This window comes from Marmota monax, unplaced genomic scaffold (assembly GCF_021218885.2).
Source record: "Marmota monax isolate L192 unplaced genomic scaffold, Marmota_monax_Labrador192_F-V1.1 WCK01_AAM20220418_F8-fsc00129, whole genome shotgun sequence".
Lineage (NCBI taxonomy): Eukaryota > Metazoa > Chordata > Mammalia > Rodentia > Sciuridae > Marmota > Marmota monax.
The window spans coordinates 3,249,675-3,262,925 of NW_026693811.1; the positions used below are offsets into that span (position 1 = coordinate 3,249,675).

Consider the following 13,251-nt stretch of genomic DNA (forward strand, 5'->3'; position numbering starts at 1 on the left):
AAATTATCTTGTTGAATCCAACAGTTAAATGAAGATCCTCTAACTAGTTTACAGTTTTATGTCTCCAACTCTGAGAAATTTTATTGAGGGCCGTTGGCTGCAAAACACAGAATAAAAGAGGCGGCTCCAATTATACCATGGCCTCTTTTTATTATACTTGGAGTAGAACTGAACCATGTTTTAATAGGGGAAAATATATTTTAAAAACAGAAGGAACATTTGGGTTTGAAAATCATTGTGTTAAGTTAAAATTCTCTGATTCAAACTTTCACTTATAAAAATAATTTGTTGTGATTAGTAGGTTAGCAAGAACTATTTCTAAAATTAAAGGGGTTTCCTTTCTTTTTACTTTAAATTCAAATGAGAGCAGGGTAAGGCTAAAACCTTTAACAATTTTATTATTATTTATGGTTTTATTGGAAAAGAGTGTTTACCAAAAATGAAAATACTGGGTCTGGTTCTGCTTCTCCCATGCCCTAGAGCAGGAAATAGCATGAAGTGAGATTTGGCATGGAAAGACTTTGCACATAGTAAAATTGTTCTTCAACATTTCTGTTTAAACTCTTAGGAATTATTTAAATGTGTCAACTCAGAGATTAGGTGATAGTGCTGTATTTAAATATAATTCTCCTGTTTTCAGAATGAATATAAATTTTTTCTAAGAATTTGTAAGAGCAAAAAGCCACTGTATCTGCAGTACGACAAAAGAAAGCTATACTTTAAATTCCCAGGCAGCTTGGAAAAGCTATTCCTATTGTAGAAATGAAGAGGGGGAGAAAATCCTGTGTTGACTTTTTTCTGCTCCCCCATGAGTGGGGCTCCCAGGCAGAGTGGGTGGCTGCCGTAAGAAAAGAACCCACAGAGCAGATTGGCCATGAGAATTCTAGAATTGTGTCCTTTGCACTTAGATGCCTTGCCATTTTGTTTAAATGAAGGATGTCTTTAAAAACATTCTTAGAAGGGCACAGAATTTTAAAAGAGGGCTTGTGGAACACTCTTATTTGAGCTATAATGCACATTGGGACATTTTACCTAAAAGCAATAATCATAACTAGCTAACATTTGTCTGGTCAAGCTTATTGCAATGGTCTCTGGGGTCCCACGCAATCCCCCCACCACACACACACACACACCTCCTCCTCTTTTCTCTTCCCCTGCTCACTGGTTCTCTGGATGTTCTTTGAACTCTCCAAGCCTGATCTAGCCTCAAGAAGGTTGCAAATGCTGTCACCTCTAGCTGTGCGCTCTTTCCCCAGAATCAGCCTGCTTTACTTCCTCACCTCTTCCAAGTCTTCACTTAAATAAAAAGAGGCATCTCCAACCTTCTAATTAAAACACACCCACCCTGAAGCACACCCTTTCTTGTTTGTTTCACATTTCTCCATCCTGCTAACCATCACTCAACATTCTCTATTTCATTTATCTTGCTTTTGTCTTTCTCTCCAACTATTTGCAACTCCTTAAGCATGAAGAGTTCTGTTTTATAAAAGAATGTTTCCTTGGCACTGAGGATATGGCCTGAAATACAATAGGAATAAAATAAATACTTGTTGAATATAACTTTGTTATTAACTCACATAATTTTCAAAGTGACTTGGTGGGAAAACTGAAACTGAGAGGGAACCTACAGTGGCTATAGTCAGTAAGCACCAGAGCTAGGACCCAAACCCAAGACACCTGGTTCAGAAACTCGGGCCATTTCCTCTCCATCCCTACACCAGTGCAACTTCTTTTGAGGCGGGGAATAATATAGTCTAATACAGTCTCATTAGAAGTGCATTTGTCCTACTTTAACATCGTTGATCACACATAGCAATTCAAATTACTTATAATTAGTCACTGGAAGAGAAAAAACTAAGATTAAATAATGAACTAATGCTTATTCAACACCACCTGTCTAGGTCTATATTAACAATGCAAAGCCCACAAGTGAGACTGTTTTTCTAATAATTTAGACAAAACCCTTACTGCTCTTCAATTGTCAGAATAATTGATCCATTTTTTAATTGCATATAGGTTTTTAACACTATTGATATTTTTTTGGCTGGATAATTCTTTGTTGTAGGGCTGTGCTGAGCATTGTGGGATGTTAAATATTATCTCTGGTTCCTATCTTCTCCATGCCAACAGCTGTCCTTCAGTATGACAGCCAAAAATGTCTCCAGATATTGCCAAATGTCCTGAGGGTAAAATCATCTTGGTTAGGAACTACTGTAATAAACCCATAATTTTTGGGCACCATGAATAGATATTTAATAACTATCTAAAAACAGGGTTACTGAGCTGTGTTTTGTGTGAGCCAGAAAAATGAAAGGAGAAGGTAAAAATGCTTCCTACTACAAATATAGTGTTTGTAGCTTATTGACAACTATTTAAAAAAAATTGGTTTCATTAGGCATGATGTATTGTGCAGACCACAAAAATGTCTAGTACTTCATAGAAATATACCTTCTTCCCTGATACATAGCACATTAATAGCTAAATAACTCTCCTGGTCTTTCTCAATCCTTTTTCCTACCTATAATTTTTTCATTGGTCTTTGCCTGTATTAGAACACTTAAAGCTACGGTCTCTCCCCAACCCCTACTTCACTAGCTAACTTCATATGTTTGGTATTTATTCCTAGTATTCATGTTCTTCTGGCCCTTTGGTCTACCCCTCCCCTTTGGCCACTCTCCACTCTGCTGCCAAGATTATCTTTCTAACATACTAATAATAGCTTCAACAGTATTCTCATATAATGTTCATGGAAAATATTGTTAATGTGTGCTTTGTGATGGAAAAGGAATAAAGTATTGTGTAATCACATGCTTTTCGGTAATATGGTGCTAAACAAAATTTAACAGGTTTTTTTTTTTTTGACTCACCCTTCGTAGAGTCTGTACACTCTTTTATAAACATTTAATGATTTATCAAATTATTAGATCATAGAACCTTTTCGTGTAAAATCTCCTAGGACTAGTGGAACACATTTTGGGAGAACTTGTGGGAACTTGTAGGATTAACTTCTAGTTTAAACAACATTGTGGATGCTTGACAAGGCCATGCATCATGCTAAGTATTTGAGAAACAAAGCTTAGAAAAGACAGTCAATTTTCTTGAGCCTACATTCTTGAGGGAGAAACCAAGAGACAGATGAAGCTTGCTGATTCCCACAAGAGAAGGATAAAAAGTTATTGGAACACAAGGAAAGTCATACCTCAGTTGTGTTTTCAGGAGTAAGTAGAAGTGTTCCATTTGGGAGTGAGAAAGAAGCAGGGAATGGAAGAAGTGAATTGTAGTGGGTGGACATTGCAAAGCACAGGGAACTGCACATACAAAATCATGGGAACAAGGAAGAATAGACATGATTTAAGTTACTTATGAGATGTAGGGAAAAGTGGAGAGATGAGACTGGAAAAATAACCTGGAGCCAGACTGCCAAAGGCATTGCATGCAAGGGAATGTATTGGGGCCTTATGAGGTAGGAATCTTGGAATCCTAGTAAGTAGGAGCAGAAAAGCAACATGATAAAAATTGTGCTTTGGAATGACAACTTTTTAAACAACATTGCAACTTGTGGAGTCAAAGCAGGGAGGATGGTTTAAAAGCATATTGATTGGTTTAAACAGGAGTTACCCAAGTGATGGCCCATGGATTAAAAGCCTCAGCATTCCTGCGTTCTTGTTAGTAAATCAAACTCTGGAGCCTCACCCTAGAATACCACACCAGAATCTCTGGTGCTCAGGCCCTGGAAGGTATGTCTCAAGCTCTTCAGGTTAGCTTGTGCATCTAAAGTTTGAGAAGTCCTGATCTAAATGGCATATGAAGAAACTCAAATCAATGTCAGTGGGGATGGAGAGAACTTACCTAGATGCCTGAACGTAGAGTTGAAAGAATTTACCAACCAACAGAATGTAAGATTCACAGAGAGGGAGAGGTTGAAAGTAACTCTGAGCTTTATAATTTGGATGACTAGGTGGGCAGTGAGGCCTTCATATGAAGAAGAAGACTTATCTTAAAGTAGACAGTAATAAGTTTAGTTTGGGGGTAAATAAAGCCTCAGGTTCAGGTAGAACATTTAAAAGAGATAACCAGTAAGCAGTGAAATAAGCAGCTCTAAATAAATAAATAAATAAATGTAATTGCTAGTGGCAGGGATCTGACATTCATCATCAATTTTTAGATTACAAGATTTTCTCAAGAAAATGAAGAGTATTGTTGGGTCAAGGCTAGACCCTGAAACATACTTACATTTAAAGAATTAATGCTGTGTAATGATCATAGAGACATAGACAAATGAAAAGAGAAAGGTGTCACAAAGTCATGTACAAAGTCTATTCTCCTTTAGGAAGTCTAGAAGACCCTTGTTATCTGACTACCTTTCTGTGCAGACTCATGTCCTACCTCTTCTTTATGATTTTTTAGACTTGAAATTTCATGTATTCCTGACCAACTTACACATGCCCTGCTCTCTGTCACCTCAGGATCTAGGCAGTGTGGTCTTTACTCTGCCTGGAATGCCCTGTTATGAAGTTATCTTTGCCAATCTCATGTGCTGACTCACTTCTGAATCCTTCCTTAGCTCTCACAGCCATAAATAACTACTCTTCTTCCTGTTGTTCTTCACAGCAAGTTCATCTCTCTTAACACTTGGAACATTGCTGAGCCATTGCTTTTCCCCACAAGAGGGTCAGGGCTGTAGCTTATCATCCTTTCATCCCCAAAGACCCCAGGACAAGACCTAGCTGAGATTCAGTGAAAATTTACGTGAATGAAAGAATAAATGCATGCAGTGATGAGAGAGATGGATTAATATATGTGAATTTAGTCTAAAATCTGAAGAACAGATAAAAACAGCATAGTATTAAGCTCTTTCTCCACCTTCCCTTTCTTCTGCTGATCTGGTATGTGCTCAGATATTGCATCCATCAGCTGTCCACTTTCTTATCTCAATAGTTCTCTCAAAGTCTGCTTCACAATCACTATCATGTTGTAAACAAGCAATAAAAGGAGTCTAATATACTATTTCTTTCAGTGGCATTTGCACAGTTAGATGTGATGAGAATCTCTTATTGAAAAATTTTAGGCTGATATGGATGTACTTTCGGGTGATGAGTGGGTTCTTTAAATCATCCCACATAGATGGTTCTCTACCAAACTAATACCAAAGATGTTCTATAAATGAATGTAAAGTTCTACTTTATGGTTATTCCAAAGCCCGCAGATAAAGCAAAGCATAACGCTAAGTGTTAACTACTGTATACAAGCATTCAGCTTGAAGTAAAAATTTTCAAAGATTTACTTTAGGAAATTTCATAAAAATGAATAGGAGGACAGGTCTTATCTGAAATATTCCACTACAAAAATATTTTATTTATTTCCACCCATTTGAATTCCATTCTGTTATTTAACATTTGATAGTTTTAAGAAGGACCAAATGGTTTGAAATAACAACTTTCTCCAAATTCATAACAGCCCTTCATCTGGTCACTGAGCTGAAAGTTGAGCCGAATCCTGCAGATTCCCTTCAATACTGGGTTTCATTCCCTCCATCTTGTGCAGGCCTCTCAGAGAAAACAGCCAAGAAAAACAACCCAAGCACAACCGGCTGCAAATTGACTTGCAAATGTACAAATTCAGACCAAAAAGTGAAGCAGGAAATCTTTGAAGGGTAATTATCATAATTTATAATGGGCAAACCTAAACTCTTTCCAATACTTCTCCAAACTTTCCAGTGACTTCATTGCCCAGGGCTGATTTATTTTGCCACTTCCTTTTATGTTTACTTTCAATATACATACCAGTCCTCAATTATGAGAAATTATCTCCATGACCAATAGCTAAGAAACCAAATAAAATTTGTCTTCAGTTAGCATAAGTCAGTATTATATCTACTAAAAGAATTTAATGTCAAAATAAATAAATAAATAAATAAATAAATAAGAAAGAAAGAAAGAAATCTAACATCCTGGATAGGATTGGAGTAAACTAGATACTAAGTTTATATTGTAAACTTCCTATAATTTCAAACTTTAGCTCAATGTTTCACAAATATGAAATATAAAATAGAAGCATATTTAAGTCTAAAATAACAAAAGAAATTAAACGTCTGATGAGTATAGTGCAGTTCAATATGCTATAATTTAGTACCAAAAACCCAGTAAAAAAAATGTGTCAATTATGTGTTAATTTGCTGTATGCGAATGAAATAAAAATGATTGAAGAAAAAAAAGGAACAAACACTTATAATCACCACTTTGAAGCCCAGATTATCAAACTGACTGTTTCCATTGACAGATTAAATTATGTTGCAACATTAACATTTCATGAGAAACCTTATAAGCGAATACTTTAGAAAATGATGATTGCTAAACCAAATAACAGGCATAAAACATATAAAACAACTCACCCAGCCCCATATGGCTATTCTTTTTTCATCAATGAAACCCATTTCTATGAATTTTCTAAAGTAAAAGAAACAAATTTTTAGAATTTTAAGTGTGTACACATGACATTTACTTCATTACACAAGCATATTTAATCTGAAGATTTAATAGAAACGCTACATTTTCTTTGTTTAAACACATGCATAATAAGGCTGCATTTACAAATAATTAAAATAATATTATCATGTTTTCTGCAAAGGATTAAAAGATCCTCCATTGAACATTTACTGAGTCATGATCTCTGAGCTATCAGGCCTAGTATCCTAATCATGTGGGTGAGGTACTGAGACTCAGAGAGGTCAAGAAACCAGTTCACAGTAATACAAGAAAGGGCAGCCCCACTAAGTAGGACCAAATTTCTAAATCCCCACCTTTTGGAAAGAAGGTTTTGTTTTGTTGCTGTTTTATATTTTATTAACTTCTTATCACCTTGTGTGCTTAGTTGTTGCCAATAACCACCAATTTCATTTTTAGCTATGTTGAGAAAAATATCCATCCTTCTCCCATTTCATACTTAGCTGCCCTCAATTCATTATGGTATGAACAAGTACCTTTTAAAAAGAGAAATGATTCATTTTAGCTCTATCATAGAGGAGCCTCCATTCAAAAACCACTTTTTAAATACAATTTTCCTTGGGAACAAGAGGCCAGGAGGAAAACAGCCTTTAAAAAGTCATGAGAAGCCTTCAAAGTCAATGTAGAACAAGTGTTTTTATGCCATGTCCCCCCGATGGCAGGTGTTCTAGAGCAAATGTGACTTATTTGGGGAATGATTTGATAAAAGCTCAAAATCTCAGAGAAACAGAAGGGGTGAGAGAAAGAAGTGGTTGAAAAAACTGGAGGAGCCTCTGCAGAAGCCACTGTATGCAATAGTAACTGGATGAGGAGGAGACTCAAGTGTCACCCAGCCCCAGAATGATACCTTTGTTTTGAACTCTTGAGTTTCTCTTTGTGCCCTTTCTCATCAGTTCTTTGGAAGCAGAACGGAGTGATTTTCATTAGTTGAATAATGGAGTTTCTTAAAGGGATTTTACAGCAAACATTTCACTCATTGCATTGATTCATCATGCACGCTTCCGATGCATAGAGGAGTTGGGCAAATGCCCGGGACAAACATATGGGAAGAGGCCCCGTTAGTCACAGCTTACCCGACACTGATTCTGAAGGACACTGAGGAGTGTTCAGGGAAGAAATGCAATAGCAAATGGAAAGTTGCTACCTGGGTGGATGCTGCTCATGGTAAAGCAGAAATGTGCAGCAAATTGTGGCCCCTCAGCCCTTCTTCCATAAAACTTCAAAACCCAAAAGAAGAGGAGGTTCACTCTCCTGTTAAAAAAATAGTCTTGCTACTAGTGTTTGAAGACAGTTCTGAGCCATAAAATTGGATGTGAATTTATGATCTCCCAGAAGCTAGCAATCATATTGCCTTGCATCTGGGGTAAAAAGCAAATAACAGGTGATACAAGAGAACAGGAAATTCTTTACAGCTCCCTTCCTAGGTTTATTCCGAAAGGATGACATTTACAGGAAATGATAGCGCAATAGTTAACATGGAAATGAAACATTAACACTTAATGTGGCAGGACTAGGTTAAAAGTTAGCTAGATAATCTGAGCATGCTGAGATCAACAAGGCCCTATAAAATTCACCTCCAAGCTTTCAGGAAGGTAATCAGAAATGCTATTGATAATGTGGTTAAATCAACACAGTGTTAGTAATAAATGAATAGGATGCTTTCCTAATCTTAGAGGCTAGATTGAACTTTGCAATTTTTCCTCCCAATAAAAATGGCTCCAGGCCAAGGTCAACTGGAAATCTTAGTGATCAATTATTATGCTATTTTAGAAATGTTCTTAGAAATGTTCTTATTGGTACCATCTATAAGAGTATGATAGGATATTTTTTCACATGTGATTCTTTACTGTTAATCTCAAATTGTATAAAAATTAAAAGCTGTGGAAATGTTAAAAATGCAAAATACTCTCCAAATGAGCAGATTCGATCCTATAGCCACTGGAAATTTATGGTTCTATTATATATGCAATTTTCAGAGAAGCCTGAGGAAAGCGAGCCCAGTTTCACTTATATGTGTGACTTCAGAAACATCTCCTTAGAACTCTCCCTTATAGCCAGAATACTCTCTCTTGTATACAGAAGTTATGAGGTTGTAAGACTTTTGCTTTTTCTATCCTGCTTTGTTTTGTTTAAATCTATTTGCTGGACTTGACTAGCATTTACTATTGCTTCCAAATATATACATGATTTTCTTTCAATATGTAGAAAATTTAGCCAGATTGTATTTTATAAGAGATTTAAGAAGACAATTTTTATTCTTAGCCTGGGAGGAATTTGAGGGTTACAATGGAGGGATTATACCAATTTCTCAGGTCAAGTATTTTTTGTCTGATTCCTAAAACACTTCTTTGGGAGATAAGTGGTGGAATCATTCCCAGGATTATCATTATAACTTTACCCTTTTTAGCTTTTGATTTCTCAAAGCATTAGGTTCGCAGGCCTCCTTTTCACTTTTGCATAACAGTGATTTCAAGAAAGTCCAAGGCCAGCCCTGGAGACATATGCCATGAATTGGGCCAGGCAGCCATCTCTGGTTCACTGAGATATTTACTAAAATTACATCAAACAGCAATTCTGTCCCCTCAGAGTACAGATAGTTTATTCACTTTTACCAGATTGTAAGTGCATTGAAAGCAGACATTGTAAGTTGGACAATATCAGAGTGAAATACAATGGCATGTATTAATATTCAATATGTTGTTGGTAAATGGCTGAATGAATAAGTGAATACATGCTTGTCCTACCATAGGAAACTCTCTTTGGATTTCATCCTAAATAACCATTTACTACTTCCGGTTCATCTTCAATTTAAATACCAAAGACAAACTGGTTACTGCAATAATTGGTATAAGCAGAATTTGTGGCTTTGTGTCCTCTATATTGAGTATCAGAAATAGCAATTTTTATTAAGGTCTATACATAGGATTCAGGCTTAAAATTTCATTCTATCCAAGGGAGACATTAAGAAGCTATTTGTTCTTAAGCTCAAATGCTACATTTCTGGTGGTAAATCAATATACAAAAGTATAATGTCATATTTTGTTATCATTGGTGGATTGTGATGATAATGATGGTGGTGGTGGTGGTGATTTTTTTGACCAATGTGAAAATGACTTTTTAGCTCTATCCACTTTGGAAAAGATCTAATTAAATTACAAATGAAACATCATTGTCATCTTTGTGTTTTCATGTAGTCCTGGGATTACATGTTCTTAGTGTTTCTTGCATGGTTTAAGTAAAAATGGGTTGACCCAAGATGACCAAAAATAAATAAATAACAATTAAAAAAAATAAAACCTAAGGAGTTAAGGCTACAATGCTGACAATAGCTAACATTCTTGTTAAGGCATGCCACAGTCCTTAGATAAGAAACTGATGTCTTGGTGGGACAAAATTCCTCCAAAGAAATTAATAGTGGGATGGGGATGTGGCTCAAGCGGTAGCGCACTCGCCTGGCATGCATGCGGCCCGGGTTCGATCCTCAGCACCACATACAAAGATGTTGTGTCTGCCAAAAACTAAAAAATAAATATTAAAAAATTCTCTCTCTCTCTCTCTCTCTCTCTCTCTCTCTCTCTCTCTCTCTCTGTCTTTCTCTTTCTCTCTCTCACTCTCTTTTTTTTTAAAAAAGAAAAGAATTTGATAGTAAAAACACAAAAAATCTGGATCAGTGAAAATCATAGAGCTTTCTAGAAGTAAGGGGTTAATGATGGCCATAGATTTTCATGTTATTTAACAACCTGCTTATTAATTTGCCTAATTTTATTCAAATAGACTTTTTAATTGAACATATTATGTGTATATAAATTCACAGAATGAAAGAAACATGAAATATGTAAGTTATTATTATCTTTTTATTTTTAAAGTAATTACTTGTGAATCTAAACTCTCCTGCTTTGATTAGAGATAAAAACACAGAAAAATATTATCTGGGCTTGGCTCCTGGCTGTTAAATACAATTGGTGTTGTGTGTGTTACTTTGAAATCAATAACTAATAATGGCAATAGGTGATAAAAATAATAAAATTTCTAGATTGTTCTGCTGTGAATCAGTGTTTGACCTTCAGCTATCATGCATGCAAAATCGTCCATGGCTGAGAGTACCATTAGCATTTAGCTTTTAGATTTATAAAAGACCATTCTATAACTTAAATAATTTATACTCTAATAACAGAAACCCAACAGCTAGAAAAATAGCCAGAAGAATCCTGCACAGTGTTTCCAAAGAAGCAGCAATTTTGGTGGCAATGTTCTTTTTGTTTCAGAAAAAGATGATTGAACTGTAAGTTGTGGCTGAAAATACACTTGATAATAAGAAATCAGATTATGAATCTGTCTTCCCACTAAATATTATTTTAATTTTATTATTCTAATATTCTTTGTATTATATAAAATATGTTTTTGCCAAATTAAATAGGCAAAAACTTTTATGCTAGCATAGCTGAACTTGACATCTAGTTTAACCACAAATGAATGCCCAACACCTAAAAATATGCAGTGCTCATGAAATCCTGAGTTATTTCTTAAGAGTATTCACAATGCTTGAGCAAATTTAGATATTTGGTTTTCTGAAGATTATTGCTAGTGTTACACAACATTTATATTGTAAATATAATATTGTGAGTTGTAAATGAAAAAATATTGCAACAGCTGACACACTGAAAAAGGATGTGTCACTTAGCACAGTAAATCGTTTTTCTATATATTTATTAGATCCATTCCATGAATAATTTTCCCTATATTTGGAAAAATATTTCTTTAATATTAATAATAGTTTAGATCAAGGTAGGACAAGAGACAAACAGAATTATGTCTTTAAAAATGAAGAAACGAACTGAGGATGTGGCTCAAGTGATAGAGCACCTAGCTAGTATGCATGAGGCCCAGGGTTCAATCCCCAGCACTGCAAACAAACAAACAACCAGCCAACCACCACTACCAACAACAAAAGAATGGAGAAACACAGTAGTGAGTAATGATATTTGTTGCATGTCGATGTCAGTTTTAATGAGAAGGGGCTCACCTGACTGCTGTAATCTGGTCCTCAACTTCATAAACACCCAGCTTTCGATACACTGCATACAAGAGTTTGTCACCTTGGAAAGCTGTGCCTCGACCATCCACCAAAGCAATGACCATGCCTTCCTTACTTGAAAGATAGGATATCCAATTAACAGCAAACACAGATCTCACACTTTGACTGCAGGGACCACCATACCTAATGGGAGGGGGAAAAAGAATCTCAGAATCCTTTATAATACTTAATTTTCCATACTGGTCTAGCATTGCCTCTAGTAATTCCCAGAACAATTATGTGATAAAATTTTAATAACAATGGCATTAGAACTGGCTCAAAATCAAGAGACCAGGCTTTTCCCAGAGGTTTGCTACAAGGAAGTTGTTTTGGGACACAGCCTCCCTTATTCCCCAAAACGGATACATCTAGGGTTGGCATTTCAAGGAATATGTGTGGGTTTTTCGTCATTTCTGCCACCTGCCACTTGCTAAAAGCAGACATAAGATATACTAAAAAAAATGCATGGTGTTTTAAGCAAATTGTGTGTAGGTCAGCACTGATTTTGGGTGTGATTCCACTAAATGTATTCCATTCCTTTATTTCATTTCTAACTCAATTACATAAGATGTTAAGATGATTTACAATATTTTTTTGGCTGCAATTTCTCTATCTCAAAGGTATTCTGACACATTCGGCAATTTGCCATACAAAGGCAATTCAACACAGAAATTGCAGGCAAGTCCATCTAAAATCTCAAAACTTCCTCAATCTATTTTAAATAGCCATATTTTATTTACTCTGATTAGTTGAGGAATATATAAAAACAGCATCAATAGGAACTGTTACCAAGGAGAATGGTTCATTTTATTTCATAAATGTGTATTTCATCCAACATATTTTCAGTAAATAGATTTTACACCAAAGAAAATATTACATACACTTGAATTAGCAAGGGATACTTCTTTGATCTGTCAAATTGAGGAGGAAGAATCATCTTGTACCATAATGCTTTTGGGAAAAAAAAAAGGAAAAAATGTTTATTCCACAACATGCATGATAATATCATTTATTTTCTTTAATAACAATATACACCATAAAAGCAATTAATAACTAGTAAATCATTAGGAATTAAGAATATATTTAAATTAATTTTTGTTACATAAATTACATCTAATTTACAAATGACTAGAAATCTTGAATTACTGTTTGTTCTAGAAGCAGACATTCTAAAATTAAAATTAGATAAGATCTTTTTTAAAAATGTCAGTTGAAAGTGAGTTATGGAAAAGTATAAGATCAACTTTATTCATAACCACATTAAAAATGTTTAGCAAAACTACATATCATTACAATAAGACTGTTTTATACAAGATAATCTAATACGTCAGAGAGTTTGGACTATAACGTTTACCAGAAATATTTTTAAAGCAGGAAAGTATTCAATTTCATATTGATAAGAGAGAAGTTTTTAAAAGATCTTACTAATTTCATCCACTTCGAGCTTCTTAATTTCCTCTTTAGGTAGCTGGATATTTTTCAAAGCATTTTCCAATTCCTTGTTTTCTTCTAAAATTTTGATTTCTTAAAAAATAAAATGTTTAAATTAATAATATTTCCATAAATATTTTTTCTTAAAATTCCTTTGGCTTTAATATGGATAAAACAGAACAGGTTAAGGCTTCTTTAGGAGATTTCATATTGGCTAGCAGTTTTAATCCAACCTTCAGAACG

General features: G+C 35.0%; 1 protein-coding gene across 2 annotated transcripts in view; it reads right to left on the bottom strand.

Annotated features, from left to right (window-relative positions):
- Fap (fibroblast activation protein alpha) overlaps nt 1-13,251 on the bottom strand; it is a 74,825-nt gene that overhangs the window by 5,375 nt on the left and 56,199 nt on the right. For both annotated transcript variants that reach the window (XM_046462270.2, XM_046462269.2), the window contains exons 19-22: nt 13,003-13,101; nt 12,459-12,528; nt 11,527-11,721; nt 6,392-6,446 (exon numbers count right to left, since the gene is read on the bottom strand). In XM_046462270.2, coding sequence (XP_046318226.1) covers nt 6,392-6,446; nt 11,527-11,721; nt 12,459-12,528; nt 13,003-13,101 — 419 coding nt within the window. The remainder of the gene's footprint in view (nt 1-6,391; nt 6,447-11,526; nt 11,722-12,458; nt 12,529-13,002; nt 13,102-13,251) is intronic.